The sequence below is a fragment of the Odocoileus virginianus genome, chromosome 26, assembly GCF_023699985.2.
Source record: "Odocoileus virginianus isolate 20LAN1187 ecotype Illinois chromosome 26, Ovbor_1.2, whole genome shotgun sequence".
Taxonomy (NCBI): Eukaryota; Metazoa; Chordata; class Mammalia; order Artiodactyla; family Cervidae; genus Odocoileus; species Odocoileus virginianus.
The window spans coordinates 35570427-35591188 of record NC_069699.1 but is presented as its reverse complement, the minus strand read 5'-3'; the positions used below and the strand labels follow the sequence as shown (position 1 = coordinate 35591188).

At 40.0% G+C, this 20762-nt stretch overlaps 1 protein-coding gene across 17 annotated transcripts in view; it reads right to left on the bottom strand.

Moving 5' to 3' along the window:
- The window catches only part of CADPS (calcium dependent secretion activator), a 479809-nt gene that overhangs the window by 98295 nt on the left and 360752 nt on the right, over nucleotides 1-20762 (bottom strand). For 6 of the 17 annotated variants that reach the window (XM_070455753.1, XM_070455747.1, XM_070455750.1 and 3 more), the window contains 6 exons: nucleotides 19687-19788; nucleotides 18356-18419; nucleotides 17808-17931; nucleotides 15389-15457; nucleotides 5059-5151; nucleotides 1758-1864 (listed from right to left, as the gene is read on the bottom strand). In XM_070455753.1, coding sequence (XP_070311854.1) covers nucleotides 1758-1864; nucleotides 5059-5151; nucleotides 15389-15457; nucleotides 17808-17931; nucleotides 18356-18419; nucleotides 19687-19788 — 559 coding nt within the window. Of the gene's footprint in view, nucleotides 1-1757; nucleotides 1865-5058; nucleotides 5152-14502; nucleotides 14521-15388; nucleotides 15458-17807; nucleotides 17932-18355; nucleotides 18420-19686; nucleotides 19789-20762 lie in introns of all 17 variants that reach the window. The other 11 variants (XM_070455749.1, XM_020891384.2, XM_070455751.1 and 8 more) reach the window with 5 other exon arrangements.

Below are 20762 nucleotides of genomic sequence, written 5' to 3'. Positions count from 1 at the left end.
AGGACTGGCCAGATCCCTCCATGCCTCTGGAGATGATTCTGCGGACACCCAGAAAAGAACATACTTACCATCACAATGAACCCCAGATGCCCCCATCTGAAAAGAACATCACATAGGATAGAGTAGAATAAAAAACTCTAGCCCAACTTAATTTTCTGTCTGAAGGTGTCTACATTTGGAGGGTGTTGACTTGGCCCCTCTTCTCACTCCTGGCTGTGCATTTGCTGGGTGTTGCAGGAGTTAGTTGCACCTACCTCAAGGGGTCTTCACCCCATTCTCAGTGAGGGTTTGGGGGACATCATGATTCGTTGGCACTCTCTCTATATATAAATACTGTATATATGGTTCACATACAGACAGTTGTAGAGGAAGATTAGTATCACTCTGGCTAGCTACTGGTAACTAGGCTCAGTACTCATCTGCTGGGATGAAGGTAAGTACAGACGGACAGAAGAGCTACAACACGCTAAGGGGACAGAGTCAAGGCAGCGAGGAGGCGTGTGTTGGGATGTAACCGCAGTCATTGTTAAGTATATCAATTGCTTCATGCACGCACAAGAGAATCACCCACATTGACCCTGCCGTGGAAGGCCACCCATTTCACAAGCAGTCCACTGGAAATTGCTGTTACATTCCTTGGGTCAGTGTTAGGAAGCAGGGGCACTGGGAAAAGTCCCATTAGAAGACATGGTACTGGAAGGGCATGCACAGACTATGACAGCAGGTGGCTGACTCACTCATTTGGGTCACATACCTCTTTTCCCTGCCACGATCAGCCAAGATTGAGTGGAACAGTAGAAAAACAGGGAGGAAATTTAAATATGCAATCAGGCATTAGTTGGGATGATTGTCTTTATGGTGTATTATTTAACTATACTGTTGATTTTCATTTACTCATGGGAATTAGCATTTTAGGTGCCTTTGACATTACTTTTTTTGATGCGCTCTTTTCCCCCTTGTAGATCTGGTTGGAGGGGAAGAGTGAGCATGAGTGAGGTTTTTTAAATAGGCGATTTTAAGAGAAATGCTTTTAAATCTCAGTTTTGAAACAAGTGGTGTAACAGTTTGATCCTAAGGAAATCTTGGAATCTTTTCTTGGAAGGGGTGGGTTGTTTAAGTCCTTACAGGTTTGGGATTGAATTAGCCTCTAAATCCCTCAGTGTATAATTATCAAAATAATAATTTTGACAGTGGCTAGTTAAAAAAAACAGTAAGCTGTATTTATTTAGATGTAGGTTGGAGAATCAACAAGTTGAACAACACAGAATAATTTGTTTCTGTCACTGAGTTTAGCAACCCAGGTCATCTGAGATTAACAAATGAAGACTCTAGGGCGAGTAGACTAAGTTACAGAGATAAATTCAAAAAGACGGCTCTCAATCCACACACCAAATAAATCAAAACAACAGTGGTAGCAACAGAAACAGCCACAAAAGACCAAAAAGTATCTCATATGTTCCTGACAATAACCATATGCTGCTTGAATAATTATCTCAAAGATATACTCACCTCTTTGGCTTGTTGCTAGAAATATCTGAAAACTCAAGCTGAAACGTACATCACACAACCCACTTTTTGGCTGTTTTAAACAACCCTGTAAAGGATCCTCCTTGCAAAACTGCCACTTTCATTTGCTTCACAAGGTCAGTTAAAAGAAAACAGGAGTTAAGACACTGTATTCACAAAGTTGCCAGTAGAATCAGCTGTGCAGCATCTTCTGAGGAACGAGAGACCCTGCCCCCCTGGCACCTGCTTACCTCTGCGTGGTGCTCTTCGTTCTGCTGAAGAACTTCAATGACTAGTTCAGCAAGACGTATTGTATCTTCCAGCTTTTTGGCAGGAGTGATTAACCGGCCTACATTTTCTGTAGTACAAGAATTTGTGTTAAAATTCAGTGAAAGTGGTGGGCTAACTTTGTGGCCATTAGAACTAGTGGATAAGAAATTCCAAAGATTATCCCCCCGCCCTTTTTTTTTAAGGTTTCATGCAAATGTTAAGTGCCATATAATTAGTAGTGAGCAAACCAGAAAGCCATTTTATTAATATCATCACCATCATTATTATAATACATACTAAGAGAAAGCAGTGCTCCAGCTTCCAATTTGCTTATTAAAGCTGTATGAAGACTATGACAGCCCGTTACAAATTGAGTGACATTTTGTACACATGTTCTTTAAAGACAGCATAAATGGACTATCGTATATCCCTCTCTAGGCAGTGTTTCTGCTACCTGAGTTGGGAAGATGGAACAGAAGCTTAGTCTTGATTGCTGCTCCATCTGTTTCCTGGCTTTGTCCCTAAACAATACAACAGCACTGTTTTTCATTCAAGGTCTGCATGTTTAACAGGTATTGGAATGTTCATTTTAAAAAAGCAGACTTAAAGGTCTGGCTGTTTTAAGTTGTCCAGGGAGGAGACTGAAAATCAATGGACATTCCCAGGCCATTAAATAGAAGGCAGGATAGAATTTTTAAAAGAACATAGGGTGTAGCGTATTGGATGAAGTGGTTTGTCCCACTGGTTTGTACAAGTGAAATTTTATCAGTGAGATGGCAACAATGCACTTTGGGTTCTACTGTGTTGAAAGGGCTTTTATTGCACTTAAGAACTAGCTGAACCCTGGTTTCCAAACTCTGGTTTTCGTTTTATCCTTTATAGAGCTAAATTCACGAAGGTTTGGCAATGTTATTATGTTACAAAGAACTGTATTTTTTTGTTTCCTGTTGGGGTGTGGCAAAGAGTAATATTTGAAACAAAGATTTCCTAAGCCAATGAAATGGCCTGAATTCAACCAGTCTAAACTCACAGGTGAACTTGTAGTTTGTGCTCAGACCCCGAAGCCTGAGTCATCTATAGCCCATGGTGTATAACAGCAATTAGGATCCTTTAGCACAATTCCACAAGGAGGGTATACGTGTGCACGAAAGGACTGCTGAAAGTTATTTCAATCTCCTCATCTGAAGCAGACATGTTCTGACTTCAGGGTTTTACTTGCCAGAGAAGGTAACTCAATACTTCACAGGAAGGGCTGGTGTGCTGTTGGTGGTTTGGTTGTGTGTGTTTGTCAGGGGAGTGGTAAACAAAATGGTAGGAGGTGGCTAATTTAAAAAGAAGAGAAACAAGTAGTTTCTCATAATATTTTCCTAATTTTTTGTGCATTTGTTATATAGGTGATGAACATGGAAGATGATTAATAATGTAGGATTTAACAACAAGAAAGAAAAATTCTGTGAAACACTAGGGCAAAAGGAGTGGTCCAGCCAATGGAAACTATGAATGATGGGTGGGGTTGGTCAGATAATTGAGGTGGTGCAAGTTTCACTCTAACAAGGCTGATGACTGGTGTGAAAATGAGCTTTTTGGAATCAGGCCAACAGAATGCTCCGTTGTCTTTGCCAGGTTCAGGTGGAAGTGTGGCTGCATAGAAGGTCAGGGCTTGACGGTGGGAGCTGTGGGGAAATAAATCTGCAGATTAGACAGAGAATCTCCACCCAGATAAGGAGATGTGCACAGCTCAGGGGCTATCTCACTGCCTGGTCCACAGCAATAATACCTGGAGAAAGACCGAGTGATGGGTTTGATACCTGTGCCTCTGCGGTGCCTGGTCTGTTTGTAATTTCACAAATGGACTATCGTAATTTCATTAGTAGACTTTCAGGCATTTCTAACAAACATACTGTGTATATATGTTGAGGTAATATGTGTAGAGTGAGGTATTTGCATTTTGATAGTAAATATGCACAGGCTACTTTTTTGTTAGTTGATATTCACATTTACACATCAATTTGCAAATTCCTCATCCTATGCTTATTACCTATTCGACACATACACCCACATACACACATCACACACTTACATACATTTTCTAGTAACCAGACAAGCCTGCACGTTAATACAAATCTGCAGGAAATCCCACTTGGGGCACATCTTTGAAATCTCTTACTTACAAAACAGAGAATAGTATCCTTTTGGGCAGAACACTTATCGAATCTAGGGAAATTCTAGATGTCCATGACATGTGGTGCAGTAGTGGAAATCATTCCCATCAATATTTTTATGTACTTTTATTTCAAAGATGTAAATGATTTTTGTGTTGGGAGAAATCCAAGATGCATAAGTTAGGATCACCTGAAGATTTGTTTTAATATGCAGTGCTCTGATATTGACTACCATATATATCAATAGATACACATAAAGTGTACATGTGCACACAATCTTCCTGTGAGTGTGTACACTTGTACGCAAATATGTGTATGCCTGATGTATATATACAGACAGTATGTTTAATAAAATCTTTTGCAATTTTGCTTTAACCAGCAACCATTTCACGTAAGTAGGTTAAGTATGCTTGAATCTAGAATATTTGATCTTTCAATGAACCCATATAGCCAGACTTTCATTTATTATTAATTAGCTGCAATTGCATTATCTGTAGATCAAGCTACTATATTGAGACACTTTATTTTCCTCTTACTTGCACTGTTGACTCACTAGTTAGTAAAAATGGTACTAAAATCAACTTGTTTAAGATGTTGTCTTTAAAGAAAATATTGTGCAAAATCCTGTAGCCCCTCTTCCATCCCCCCAACAGAGATCAAGGAGAAATTTGTGCTTAGAAATGATTTTTTTGGGGGGGTCATGTCTGCTGTCTGCAATATCTGGAAACATACTGCAATATTCCTATCACCCAATCTTGTACTAGCTGGAGCACTGACACAGGGGAACTAAAAATACAATATACTTAGTAAACATTTCATACAACAGAATTGAAGCTCATAACATAGAAAAAAAATCATCATGCAAAATGTTATGCAACAATGTTATTTTGTGCTGACACTGAGATTTGAAAATGTTGCATATGTCAGACAGAGCTAGACAAAAAAAATGTGGACATTTGGAAATAATGCTCTCTTTTCAAGTCTCTCAAAACCTACGGTGTCAAACTTGAGAGTCTGAGCCTCAGGTTAGTATGCTAAACAAAATTTCCAGAGAAATGAACAGAAAAGCAAACTAAACTAGAAAGCTGTCGCATAAAGGAAACGTAAAAGTTTACAGTACTTGGTTTTGGCCTAGGCATGCCTTTGAGCCTCTGATATAACATGCTGGTCTGCGTTTGGGTGGGTGGAGGAGGCCCAGGAGGTGGCGGGGGAGCTGCTTGGGTAGGTGAGGAGAGACGGTTTAAAAAAAAAAAAAAGTAAAGAGACAAAGTGACTATCACAAAGGTGACAAGTAAGATGACAAACTCTGAAAAGAACAACCGAACAAGCAAAAATGATCACACACGAATGGAGAGCTGCTGCTTTCCTGGTGTGACTGCAGCGTTACATAGGTGTGACACTGCCTGTCGAGGGACGAGACTCTTACCACCTTACTGAGACACTCAGAGGCAGAATGCCTTCATCCGGATGGGAACATGTGGGTGATGGTGGCGGTACCACTGACCGAAAGAAGATAGACTTCTTGTACAGTAAAGCACACCTAAATGTTAACAGCTGCCTCCTCCTTCCAGATGTCCAGAAATAGCACTTGATGTCAACATAGTTGGGGGATATGACTTCTCATCCTCAAGAGGGTACTTAACTTCCTATGGAAGCTTCTCCCCTCTAGTAAGCCTTTCCAGGCTTCAGCTTCCTCCTCTATAAACTGAGACTATTAACGTCTTCTTTTTGTATACCATGAGGGGTTGCCAAGAACAGCAAAGAAAACAATGCATGGGATGGATCTCTGTAAAGCTTCAGGTGCCTACAAATCTTCACTGTTATCTCCCACGTGGTGAGAGGGCAGGAATTAATTGCTTTGCAAAAGCAGATGAAGGGCCATTATTAGTTCAATTGAGCTGGGGAATATTCTTGCTCCCTTTGTGGAATTTCAACATGTCAAAATCTGTCATTTTGCGGGAAAAAAAAAATGTGTGGTATCTGATTGTTTCCAGCTCATTTAATTATTTTCAATTTGGAATTCTCATGGCTTTTATATTGTGGGTTGAATCATATATAAAAACTTGCCAGCTTATCAAATATGTTACTTGCTATTCCAAATGTTAGAATACGGTAATCAGCACTTGACCCATCTGTCATGTGGTTTTACAGTATCAGCACAGCAAACATCCTATAACAATAGCCTCTCCTTCAACACAGGCGCTGAGCACCATCAGCTTCTGCCATTCTCTCTCTGTAATGAGTGTCTCATTAACCTCGGACCTGGTCCTTTCTCATGGTTTTCATTTATAAAGCAAGCTGTATGGTGAGGGGGACATACTACATTGCCAAGTCTGCTCCTTGGTTTGCTTGAATTTTTCAATTGGGAAAATGAAGTTTACTGCAGGCTTATAGGAAATGGAATTCTAGCAGCAATAATAAAAAATACAAGAAATAAGGATAAATATAATATCTTGGCAAACCATCTCTTAAAAGCAAAAGTTGATATCATCCGTTTCTTGTGGGATCACCTCAATGTTTGAATTGAAGGACTAAAAAAATATTCTATTCCCCAGTCTCCTCTTATTTAAATTTTTTGTTTGGGAAAGAGTGTATGTAAATAGACTTTTTTAAAAAATCAGTTTTAAATGACAGCGATATAAAGGAAGGCAATTACTAACCTCTTCTTTATGAAAAAGAATTCTATATTTTATGTCTTGTTAAAATCTGCTTTTCCACCTACAGCGGGGTGCAAAGTTGGGAGCACTTCTGGTAACACCTTTTCTGGTTCTCTGAATGAATGTGTATTACCCGAGTGTGCAATTCTTAGGGAAACTCCTCATTTATTCTTTCCCAGATAACAGAATCTGTGTAAACCACTTCGTAAGTCACTTTATAAAACAATAAAATGCCCCAGGGCGGATCCGTAACCGGCAAGGCAGCAGATACATATTTCAGCTCAATGGGTCTCAATGAAAATTCGTAAAGGGATTCCCTCCTGCCAACTGTCTGTCCAGAATTCTGACAGTGAGGTTTGCCACCATAGAAAAACAAGCTCCCTATTTTTTTCCCCCTCACAGAGCAAAACAAAAACATCATACCTTGGTTTCCAACTTCATTTACCCAATTACCATTGCTCATGTTTACACAATTAAATCTGCTTGGCTTCCAGAGAGGGAGTTAAATGTGACTGCAGAAAAATAAAAAAGAGAATTCCTCTGCAGGCTCAGCTAAGCAAAGGAAGAGAGGCATCCAGGAGCGAGAGATTCTCCAATAGCCCTTAAATAACCTGACCAGCTCTGACTCCAGCAAGCCAGTTAATTGCCAGTTCCAGAAACATTGTATGAGAAATGGATATGATTGATGGAGAGCACACTTAAAACCAAGTTCCAACCTATATATGTTTTGCTAAAGATGCCTGTGTTTGTATTACGTTATTACTGGAAATAATTACCCTGGAGCAATTCACTAGGATTTGGAGGTAGGGACGGATAAAAGCTAGAGTGGGAAGAGAAAGCCAAACAGATAGCCACAACATGCTTCCCAGAATATGCTGCCTACCTAAAACAATGACTCCATGGACCACACATTTCAAACAGGGTCATAATTCAATGTAACTTCTTCAGTGGGGCAGGCCGTCATGTATACTTGATCCCCTGTACCTTCATCACTCCCTTTCAGAAGATTCCATTTTTAGGGCAATATAAAGTATATGTTACTAAAGACCAGTAGATGAGTCACTAATTGTTTACCCTTTTTATTGAAGTCATCTTTGACTTCTCCCCATAACGACATGGGTGGTGTGGCCTGTCCAATCTACCTCTACTGTGTCTCTTGATTTTACCTCCCACTATATGAGATCATGTGGCTATACTCTGGCTGACAAAGTAGATGTCCAACTCACGTCTCATCATCTCCACCTCAATGGTTGCTAAAGACTCCAAACCAGCCTTTAGTTTCTTCCCTCCCTTGTAGTTCATTGCTCACGCAGCATCCACAGTGATCTTCATACAGCACACATCTGAACCTATCATACTCTTGCTCAAAAGCCTTTAAGAGACTCCCTACCATGCCTCCCCCCAGCCCCAAGAGTTATACCGTCATAACAAAGACTCAACTCTTCCGTTGATACGTCTACTTGAGCTCTTATGGTCCCTGACTAACAGCCAATGATATGCATGTTTGTCTTTCCCTGTACCCAGTGAATTCTGTATTTCTAGGGACTAGTACGGTACCTGGCCCAGAGCAGGAAATTCTCAGTGGATTCAGCCCAATGGTGTGCTTTCATCGAAAACCAAACATTCTGTGGTTGCAATATGCATAAAAACTATATGGGCAACTTTCATCTCTTAGCCAAAGCTCCTGGTTATGGAGAAAATGCATGTAGCTGAATTGCTGAATAGCAAACATTGTAACTTCTACTTGTAAACCAGAGAATAACTTCAGGTGTTTAAATGCAATGAAAAATGGTTTAAGATAATGAAAAATCTTTGCATTCAAGTTAAAATATATTATATCCACAAGAAAGAAATAATGCTATTAAGATCTATACATACACACACACACAAAGATATATATATATAGACACACACACATACACATACATACATATATATATATGTATTTTTCCTCCAATTTGGTATCTTTATATCCACGGTCAGCCTTGTCCTCGAGACTGAGCTGTTGTACCTAAGAAAAGTAAACTTAATTCTGGAGAGACACAGTAGTGGACAACTGCTATTCTTGTATGTGCAGTTGCCTTGCTTAGAATTGCCTCTCTTCCACTCTATGTCGCTTTAGTGGGAATGTTAAGCAATGAATCCTAAATAGGATCAGCCATGTGAGCTAAGCAAGGGCAACCATAACACCCCACGTCATCATGGGTATTTTGATTGACTCAGGGACTAACATGTGACCCAAGCTTGGCCAATAGGAGTGTTCTCTGGAACTGTACACAGTTTCATAGAGAGGAAACCTCCTTTTTCCTCGTGCCTCAGCATCTGGGATAAAAACCTGGTGGTATCTGTGGCTATTTTGCCCCCAACCCCTGCTGTCATGACAGTCACATTAAAGAAGACTAAGAGCAGCTGGAGAGATCAAGACACAGTAAAAGCCTTTATTTCTGAGTCTGATCCCTCCATGCCTTTCCTAGCTACACAGGCCAAAAATGACCTTTTCTTGCTTAAGCTACTTACAGTGGTGGTGGTGGTTTTTGAACACTTGCTCTAGTAAGACTACTTATTTAATAAGTACTATTAAATATTCACCCAGTCCCCAAAGAAACGTTCACTTATATGATTGTGGGTGCTCTAGGACAGACTCTGGGACATCTGGTTGGGTAAGGAACACCCCCGGCAGTGCTAGGGAATCAGCCCTGGGCGTCAGCACATCCTCCTCCGCCATGCCCAGGTGAAATCCCTGTGTGTGGCATCCCTGCAGCATCCTGCATCTCCCTCTAAAACACAGTCTCCAGATGAAATCACTTGTCTTACTGCCTGTCCTCTCCCTGAGAAGTTTACTGGGAGCGGCCTGAGCGCAAGGGACTGGGCTGCTTTTTCTCATGGCTCCCTTCCTTGGCTCCTGACCCAGTTCCTGGAACTCAATGGGTATTTAACACATGTGGAACTATATTGTAACATTTTCTTTTGAAATTTATGATAAAGAGATAAATCGGCTGCTTCTTACAGTCCACTGACATTCAAACCGCAGCCCCTGCTGCAGCAGCTTCATCATCAGTGTGTTAGAAATGCAGATTTCCATGCCCCTCTCCAGACCTACCAAATCAGAGTGTACGTTTTAACGAGATCCCCGGAGATTTGTATAAAGATCAAATTTTGAGAAGCACTGCTTTCTGTTCCATTTCTGAAATCCAATAATATGTCTATATTGTACATTTGGATTTGGGGATTTCCTTTTAAATAATAATATACCAATAATGACATACTTTATGTTTATAATAACATATATAAAACTTTGTCTCTATAGATAGATAGTAATGAGGGCTTATTATGTACCAGGCACTGTGTTAAGAGCTCTGCTGGAAATGTATGTTTTAATCTTTGCAACAACACTTTAAGAGGAGGAAACATTATTAGCCCCTTTTACAGAAATCAAAGGGGCTTCCCAGGTGGTGCTAGTGGTAAAGAATCTGCCTGCCAATGCAGGAGGCGTAAGAGAGAGGCAGGTTTGATTCCTGTGTTGGGAAGATACCTGGTGGAGGAAATGGCAACCCACTCCAGTATTCTTGACTGGAGAATCCCACACATGGAGAAGCCTGGTGGGCTATGGTCCACAGGGTCGCAAAGAGTTGGACATGAGTAAAGCAACTTAGCACACATGCACAGAAAACAAAAGTGAGACTTAAACAGGTTAAAAACTAATTGGAGCCAAGACTGTGTGATATAAATTTTTGACATAACAGATCCTGGGTGTTCAGGCTGGTCCTGGGAGACTGTTTTCTTGGAGCTGTGCATTTAGGATTCTGGTATGTGGACTCTGGAATCCCTCAACTGTCACACTAGAAACCAGTTACTAGATCATGAGTGGGGACAGTATCTCTTGAATGAAAGACATGGCAGCCTGGTGGCCGGGGGGTCAGTGTGGGGGTGGGTGAAGACCCTAAAGAATGTGCAGGACCCCAGACAAGAGTTGCTTACTTGCCCATCTTATTTTGAAACTGGCTTCTTTTCTCTATGCCTTGGTCTCCCCATCTGTCAAATGGTGGTTTGGGATTAAGTGATTGAGAAACCTCTTCTAATTTTATCACTAACAATCACAAGTCTTTCATAGTACAGAAGTGTAAAGTGTGGGCTTGGAATTAGGTTCATGGTCAAATTCTGTCTCTACAACTAACCAGCTGTGTGCCCTTGGGCAAGTTACTTAACATCTCTCTGTTTCATTTCTCTGCATTTCTACAGACAACAGTGATTTTTTATTTCATGGAGTGTAAGAGGCACATTTGAACATTTCTGAAATTGGATGCATCTTACATTTGATGGTGTGTCACAATTTAGTTGGCAGCATTATTTTATTCTTAGGACTACATAAATTAATGGTGCATCTTTATAATTGATGGCTTTTAGATTCAATGAAATATGGCAACAAAATACTTATAGAATTGTTGTGAAAATTAAATGAGATACACATGTATCTACTTAGCACATACTAAATTCTCAATAAATGACAGTTATCGTGATCGGCAGCATGTCTTTTTGTTCTGGGAGAAGAGATGTCAGTTTCATATTTATTGATTCATGGCATATTTTTAACACATCCTCTCTTCCTCCAGGATCTTCCTTGTTGAGAGTGTTTGAAACATGTTTCTCCCTGCCCTCCTCACTTTTCATAAAGTATAGATGAGATACTAGTCTACAGGATAATTCTGGCTTGGAAACCCTGGTTTATGTATCACTGAAATAAGAAAGATGAAAAGATGAACATTTACTCCGCAGTGTTTAAGACAGGACGTGTTAGATTGGCCTTGTTTTCGGAGTTTAGGATGGCCTGGGTCTTGCTAAGATGGGATTTACCCTCACTGGTCTCTTGGGTGAGTGGCTCCATACTGTGTGCTGTTGCGTGTCACAAGCTTGCTTGTCTCTTTTTTTCTTCTTCAACTGGACTCAGACCTATAAGACTTGATGGAGACAGGGAAAGATATGGAACCTCACTACTACAGAATCTGCCTGAAAATCCTTTGGATAAATTTGACTTGCTCTAGAAGGTTTCTGTCATTTGGGAAGAAAAGAAAAATCCTCAGTTCTCTGACAATGTCAGGGGATCTCACTGCCCTCAGGAAGACTTCAAAGGGGAAAGATTTTGGCAATGATCTAGGCCCAGAAGACTGCTCTGACTTTGGCGGTTTTCCTGAAATGAAAGTTGTAAGTAATTGTGAATTTATCCACTGAATGAAAGGGTATTATCCAATTGCTATCATGCTGGCTGGAAAGGTTGAATGGAGGAAAGAGACCCCTCCCCCACAATAAAAGGAAAAAAAGCATGGTGTTTGAATTTAGAATGATGTGGGTTCAAATCCTGCTGAGAGTGTCATTTATCCTTTCCAAATCTCAGCCTCCTCATCTGGAAGAAGGGCAGCAATGAAACCTTCTCAATGGGACTAAGGTAACAAATGAATCAGATCCTTCTTATTAAGTCCTTAGCACAGTGCTTGGGCCCATGGGTAGGCTGTCTGTCTGTCTGGCTATAGATCTATCTATTTTGCAAATCCTTGCTGTATTTGAAGGAAAAATCATACAAGTATTTAGCCGAGAACTGAGGCAAGCCAGCAACAGGGGTGTAGACTTTCTCAGAGATTTGCTGGGTTCAGAACATGTGACGGTTTAAATGGAAATGTATTTAAAATAATAGAATTCATTTGCAGGAGTCACAGCTTTTCTTTCATAGAGTAACAGCCTTTTACATCTCTCTCTCTCTCTTTTTTTGAGATACTGTAATTAAACTGAACATGCAATTTCTAATAATGCTCTCAGACAGAAAGCATAAGTCCACCAAAATGCCATCTGTAGAGTCCCGGAGTCTCACAAAGCACAGTCTGACTGCAGGCTTCAGCAGCTGTCTGTTTGCACCTCGATTTTTGTATGGATAACTCCAGTTGTGCCTGGCCACCTCCACACAGTTAGTTTTGCACACCTATTCATGTATTCACGCTTTGTTCCCTCTACGGAAACTGAAAAGGTAGGGGGAGAGTAAAAATAAAAGATGTAAAGATCAGGAAAGCAGTGATTATGATTTTGATTACAGCTGAGATCTACTTTGCCCAGAAGGGGCCTTGGATGTACCACGCTTCAAACCCAACTCTGCTTTGATCTTAACTTTTAGGTCCACTTTTACCTTCTCCCTCCTCCTCAATGCCTTTCTCTATCTTTGCCGGTATGGTTCTTCTAGAGTGCAAATCACCAAGCTGCCCTCTTGCTTAAAGAGCCTTACTGGCTCTCTGTCACCTTTGGATGGGAGACGTGGAATTTTTCTTGTGAAAACTGTCTACAGAAATTGGTACAGATTCCAGGTGAAGAACCCATGGGCCATGAGAGACCATCTGAACTCTGTGTTATAAACGTACAGATCTCATCTGCCGCCTCTGCTGCTATCATCGGCACCCACTCCTGCCGTCACTTCAGCCTCGTACAACCACCCTGAGCTACAGAGAGGTTCAGAGCATGGCCTCTGCCTGGCCTCAGGCTCTGGCTCTGCACTTAGGCTTCTAGGAACATGTTATTTAACCTCTGCATATCTTAGCTTGCTCCTTTCTAATATGGGAATAATAGTAGTAGCTATCTCATAAGAGATTTTGAGGCTTAAATGAGTGAATACATATAAATTACTTAAGAGTCATAGGTGGCGTGTAATACACACTGAATAAGCTTTAGCTATTTTTATTAATGCTATGGTTTTATGTATTTGCACATATTACTCTCTTTAGCTAGGATGCCTCTCCACTTTCCCATCCCACCTTCTTTTCACTGATTCTATTTCATCTTTTAAGACGCATTTCAAACTTGCCATCCCTGGAAAGACTTCTATGGCTTTCCAACAATGCCTTCTTACACACAACTCTACGCATTAGTGTTGCTGAGTACAAAATTTGTCACTTACATTTAATTACCCAATGACACATATGCCCTATGAGGGTATCAGCTGTTTCTTCTGGTTTACATAGTCCCTGGTTTTACCAGTGTACCTGGCACGTGGCAGGCTCCCACTAAGCACCTGTCGAATGAATGAATGAATGAATGAGTGAATGGATAAATGAATATCTTCCTTTCCAGGGAGAGAAAAGCTTGTATGCCTTGAACATAGGTTTGTGAGTCTCCAAATACTTATTACTAGCCTAGTGCTTGGCATGTGCTCAAAAATGCTTTCTGAATTGTTCTGAAACACATTCAACTTTACTCAAATGATAATTATCTTTGGAGAAGTCTTTAGACCTTAAAACCACAATCCATACTATATATTTGTTCCAGCTTTCCTCAAAATAGATTCAGAAGTTTGGGGACCAAACAAGAAGAAAACTGCCATAGCCAGAAAACTTCTAAGGGCTTTCCTCTCATGAAACTTCTAGCAATGGCCCCCGTTTGGCAACCTGTGTGTGCATCCTGCCCCATCACATGGTACATACAAGAACAACACGGAGACGACTCCTCTCTGCCTTGGCTGATAAACATTCATCAAAGAACACAAACTTCTCAATAGAGCAGAAAACAGGAAAAAGAAATGAAAAACAAAAAGGAAGATTAGTTTGCTTCAGTCACTTTAAAAAGAAAAAATGTACATGAGGCCAAATCACTGGAGTCCTTGAAGCCAAAGATGAAATGAAGCTCCACAGCAAACCATGGTTCTGTCCCTTCGAAGCTTATGCCTTTACAGAAAGTCTGCTCTACACAGGTCAACATCTTGTGGGCAAGAGATATAGTGAGACAGCACAAATTAACTCCTTAAGCATCACTGCAACTCCACATCAGTCTTTGGGAGTACATACGTTAAGGAGCTATTAGGAAACAAAAACAGAAACAAAAAACTAAATATGACTCAACAGTCCTGATAGTTTATAATGCATATACAATGGGTTCACCTGCATCCTTTTGATTCTCTATTTGAAAGAGAAAGCACAACAAGGAGAGAAGAGAGAGAGAAACAAGAACACATATGCAGGATTAATGAGCAAGTGAACCAAAATGCCCCCCACTTATGTGCGACACATGATATTGGAAAGGGAAAGTTGCCCTTGAGTCCCCACGCCCGGAAGTGTGGGGGCAGCAAAAAAAGGCTCCTTCACAGACGTGAAAAATGCTGCACAAATAGAAAATTAGTGAAATCAAGTTTTAATGTGAAACCAAGCTATGAAACATACATGAACTCTCCAAGTGACAATTAAGTCATATGTTCTAGCCAGAGCTTAGAGGACGAGGACAAGTTCAAATCTTCAGAAAGAACAAGGAAAAGCTTCCCAGCTTGCGCGAGAACAGACAGGAGGCATATAAGAACTCCTTTTACATAGAAGGGACCACTTGTGCGATCTTCTACCCACAGCAGTTTGACATCTTAAACATGGAAAAGAAAGCACGGTTTTGCCCCAACTGTCCTTTTCCTGACACCTAACACACGGCTTCCCACCTAGCTGCTATCTTTTGATTGTGTACCAGTGACAAGCACTTTACAAACTGGGGTTACACACAAGCAAAGTAAAAATGCATTCAGGTCACAGACAGAGAATAACTGAAAAACTTACAGACAAAACTGAGTTTATCACAAACAAATGGCTTAATTGTCTAACCTGTGTTAGGCTGATAAAAAGTGACTGGACTTCTCACACTGGGTTTCACAGACAGAATCAACAGACAAGCCAATGCTAAAAAACTTGAAGCAAGGAGAGTGAGTTGATTTGGATCTGGATTTTCTTGAAATAATGAAAACAGAAAGAGTGAAGACAGCATGGTGAGGAGGTGGTAGGTACTCACGAATGGTTAAATCCATCACTTGGGAGGCCAAGCAGAAGACAGGATGCTCATACATTTCTCTCTTTTTCCCTATAAAAGAGGATTTGGGCATGCAAGAGGCTTAGGTCAGAGGTCAAGAGGTTAAAGGTCATAGGTTAGAGGAAAACGTTACATTAGCTCAAAGGAAAATAGCCACAGAATATTTTGGGATAAACACAGGATAAAAGAAAAAAGGAGTATCAAAATTGGAGATCTACTGGATTAACCATTCAGCATGCCGTGAGTCACGAGAGAGATTGTGACCATGATTTTACACGTCTCTTTAGAGTTATTTGCAAGAATACAATGACCGAAAACATCATGATAAAGGGAAACAGAATTTCATTGATTGAAGGCTCCAAGATACTAAGGATTTCAGACTTTAGTATCTAAGGCTCTTGAGGTATTTCTTCATAAACATAGTCTCCAGCAATATTACTATAACTTCTTTCCAACATTCTCAGGGAACTAAGCTATTAATGGTCACAGAGAAGCTCAAATGTCAAGATTTCTTTTCTGGGGGTAGGATCAGAACCTTGTAAAAGAAAGTTGACTGGTAGTAATATCTTTAAAGCTGCCATGTCTCAGCCTATGGTGGACTATGTTCATGAAAGAAAACCTGATACATGCAGCCAGAGGATGTTGGGTTGTCTGAATTAACAATCCCAGCATGCTTTGAAATTGGTGTCACAGCCACTTTTACAGAGGTCAAGTCAAAAAGTGGCTGAGCCAATCACGGACAAGGAAGGAGAGAAGCGAAGAGAGCAGGTAGTGTGGAATGAGGTACTTCTCTGACAAGAGAGTTGGAAAAAAAAGATTGATTTCTTCAAAGAATCCCCAGACCTAAAAGTCACAGTGCAAAAGATAATTAACACAACCAAGAAGAATTGAGGCACAAAAGGAAATTACAGACCAGCTGATCTACTTTGGAAACGAATGCATTTTTACTTACAGATCTTAAAGTTTGTTTTTGGATATATTTATCTGAAAGAAGAGAGAAGATCTTACCAAAAGACTAGTCACAGCTAGACCAAGACCTACGTACGAGTCAGCGGACATGGCAACCGAACGTTTCTTGATCCCATCGCATCTCTGGCCTGGCCTAGAATTATTAGGTCCCCAGTTGACTTTAACAAATACAACCAATCATTATGTCCTGGCAAGGTAAATGCTGGAATCATTATTTGCTAATATAGCCCTTTAACAATCTACTTGTTCCTCTATTTTTGTCACTCATTACCAAGTCAAGAGTTGATAAACATCCTTTTAGTGCCCAATTCTTAAGTGTTTCTCCCTGGATGCATAACAACGAATTCATTACCACTGGTACACAATTTGCATTGTCAGACAGACAAAATTGAGAGAGGGAGGACATGGAATGTACAGAACACTGCAAATTTGACATGATCTTAACCTAATTCTCTAAGGAAACAAGAACTTTGGCAGGGTAAGTGATGGGGCTACAGTAGTTAATTAGGTCTCTCTCTCCTTTTTTTTTTTTTTCCAGTCATGTCCTAAAGGCAGACAATGGGTATTTGCTGAATTGACTGGGTGTTTCACAAGGGAGAGAACATCGGATTCCAGAATGCGGACACAGCGAGTTTTGCACACAGAACTTCCACATTTATACACTTACACCACGGGTCAAGTTGGGTGTGGTTTTCAAATCACCCTATAGCAGCCAACAGGGTAACAATGAAAAGTAATTAATACCTTTGCAAACAAACAGGTCCCAAAGAACCATATCTTCTCAAGTAGGGTGGACTCAAAGTGCCTTTGGACGATTACTTGGTCATTAGTGACCACATCCCTAAAACCTGAAAGGGGAGTGATAACAACCATCCTAGGTTTGGAGTAGCAAGATTGAACAAGATCTATAACAAACCAGGAGCCATCAGAGACAGTGGAACACTAACCTGCCATCAAGTTTGAAAAGCTACCAAGAGACAAGATATGTTCAAGGGGCAAGAAAGAGTTAAGCAAAATCTTGACGTTGCTTTATTCAATTCTTGTGTTACTTCCAATGCAATGATCAGTGGACAACAAACTGTTTAGCTTTCCTCTATTTAAAGAAGGTAGCCATCCTACAGAGCTCTTTCATAGAAAAACATTAGCCGCAGAGCAAAGTTAGGGCCAACACCAACACTTGGAAGGATCTTAGTTGTCCTATGACATCCTATATTCAACATCCTTTTCTACAAAGACTGTTTCCTGAGCCTCTGTTCTTGAACTCATTTATGTGGCCACAGCCGAGGAAGCTATCACATTTCAAGTGTTTTACTTTCAGCTTAAATACAGAGGTGGGCCACTATTTTCTGGTGCCTGTCAGGAAAGAGAAAGACTTCCCCAGGGAGGCATACCAAAATTTCAGTTAAAAACTGGGGGCAGAAGGGGGTCTTACCTTCGATTTTGGCATACTCTGACAGTCGAGAATAGTTGACTAAAGCAGCTTGCTCTAGACATTTACGGATGACTGCTTTTACCTCCTCTTGTGGCACTGGGGTTACAATGTCTTTCATCAAGACCTACAGGTGGAAAAACAAGGTTCTTCAAATGGTTCAATGAAATGTGTTACCCATTCATACTTACATAATTCAGTTTAAAATTAATTGTGAATGCCTCTTTGCAACTTAATACTGATCAAGCACCATGGTTAGAGACAAAATAAAAAATTCCAGTGCACAGCTAGGCTGTCAAAGCCTGTCCATGATTCACGGAAAGGTTAGGAGCATATCATCAATATATCTTAATTATTTGAGAGACTGGCAGTTTTCTCATATTTATTCTGATATTTGATTAACAGTAAAAAAAAAAATCTAAAAACGAGAAGCGAGGTAAAAAAATGGTAAAAAAATCTTCTAAAAACGAGGTCATTCAACCACAATATTTCATCACAATGATGTTCATGTCTCTGTGTACATGTCATCTGTCTTTTATTTTCATTCTTACCCTTTCCAAGAGTGAGAGGGTAGCTTTCAAAGCACCTTCAGGTCGACCAAATGGAAAGCAATACCTAAAACAGACAGAAAAATGTTCAGGTTGCCGAACTGATTGCATTTTAGCATGAAATATGCTATAACTTGATTCCTATGGCAACTCTCTCTGAGGAACAGAGAATGCTTTTTATTTTGTCACGTTGTGTTATGTTAATCTGAATTCACACCATATATGTGTGTATATAATGTATATATATGTGTATGTGTGAATAATGACTAAAGAGAGACTCTGCAAATGTCTGCAACAGAAAAGAATATTTCCAGTGATGACATAAGGTTCTGTTTAGATTTCTATTGTGAAGCAGAACCCTTTGTTAGCTCAATTGTGACCTTATATATAATTATTGAGACTGGCATTAAGAAATAGTTTTACTTGAAAGAAGCTAAACTTCAAACACACCTAAATCCCTAGAGGATTAAGATAGGAAATACAAGAGTGTATTTTGAGCAAATTCATGATTCTGCTAATTGTCTTGCCTTGATTGTAGTTTTTAATTGCTATTTGATCTTTTGTTACTGGCAATGTATCTTGCATAGAGTATACAACCAGTAAGGATTTATCCAGGGTTTTTTTTTTTTTTTTTTTTAAATGTGTATCACACACAGATTTTTATTTATTTTTGTTGCACCACATGGTCCGTGGGATTTTAGTTCCCCAACCAGGGGTGGAACCTGGGTCCACAGCAATGAAAGCCCATGTCTTACCCACTGTACCAGTAGGGGAGTCTCTATCCAGGAGGTTTTTTGATGACACAGATAGTTCTAGTGACTATTTCGGGCAGTCATAAGCCTTTCAAGACACTGCCTCACGGTACAAAGGGAACAGGACAGCTTATACAAAGAGGGCTTTGTTCTTTTAGTGGAAATAAAATGAACTTAAGATTTCTAAGTCTCCAGAGTATTAGCAAACTCTTGTCTTATGCTATGTTATAACTTGATTCCTATGGCAACTCTCTCTCTGAGAGTTGGCTTTTTCATTCATTATTTCACATTTTTTTTTATAGCTGGTTTTCCACATTGTACTGGTATCAGATGCACAGCAGAAGTGGTTCAGTTTCATATATATATATATTTTTTCCTCAGATTCTTTTCACTTATAGGTTATTATAAAATATTGAGTTTAGTCCTCCATGCTATATAACAAGTCCTCATTCAGATGTTTTTAAACATCCAGTGTGTCTCTGATAGGTTTATAGTTTTAGAAAATCAAGCCCTTAATAAGCCGTTAATTTGCCCCTCCCCAGGCTCATTCTCCTAAAAAGCCCTTTAACCCCAGATCCTTACCTAAAATGTGTAATCTGATTTTCCAGGAGAACTCGGAGCCTCTCCTTGATTTCTTCAAAACGTTCCTTTTCTTCAACAGTCACAGTTCCGATTCCATCAGGCCTGAAAGGAGACATGTCATGAGGTGATGGGAACCTCATATGCTGACACCATCAAATCAAATCTCTAGCAGGAGGAAACTGTCCATTTTAGAAGAACAACTACAGTGATCGATGTGACCTTAGGAGAAGTCCCGCTTCTCGGCTGGTGACTAGAGGGGATGGGGTACGCTGAGGTTATCATTTGGAGACATTTGCAGAACTGTCGCTCATTTATTGTGAAATGATAAAATGCACAAAGTGGTGGCTTGCAGGTTAAAGCAGCTTCTAGATCTGTTCTGTTTGGATCACAGCTTCTGAAATTTTGAACCGCTTGCCAACATTTGTTTTTTTAATTAGGTAAGTTTTATTATACACTTCTCTTAGAAATGTGGAACAACTGGCATTAATTGGCAAGGGGCAGAAACAGCTTCTTCCTTGGCTGTGGCAGGTCGCTCTTCTAGTCCACATTTCTATATGTTACCTGAATCTCTTGCAGGCACTTAGGTTTGAGACTCCTGAATTACGCACACAAACTCCTATGAAAACCAGGTGCCCCGTAAGTGTCTATCTTCCCCAGAGCTCAATGCCAATAAATGACTCAATTTCCATAATTACAGATGTTCAGATTAATTTAACCACTTATATAGTAACTAAAGAACAAATTACAAGACAGTGTAGAAACTATAAGACCTTTATGAAAGAAACTGAAGAAAACAGATGGAAATATCTTGTGTATATGGACTAGGAGATTTAATATTGTTAACATATCTATACTGTTTAAGTCAGCTATGTATTCTATGCAATCCCTACCAAAATTCCAATGGAATTTTTTTCACAGAAATTCTAAAATCTGTAAGGAACCACAGAAGCCCCAAATAACCAAAGCAATTCTGAGAAGGCCAGAATAAAGTTGGAGGCATCATGGTTCCTGAATTCAAACTATAAAATTGCAGTAATCAAAACAGTATGGTACTGGCATAAAAACATACAGATCAA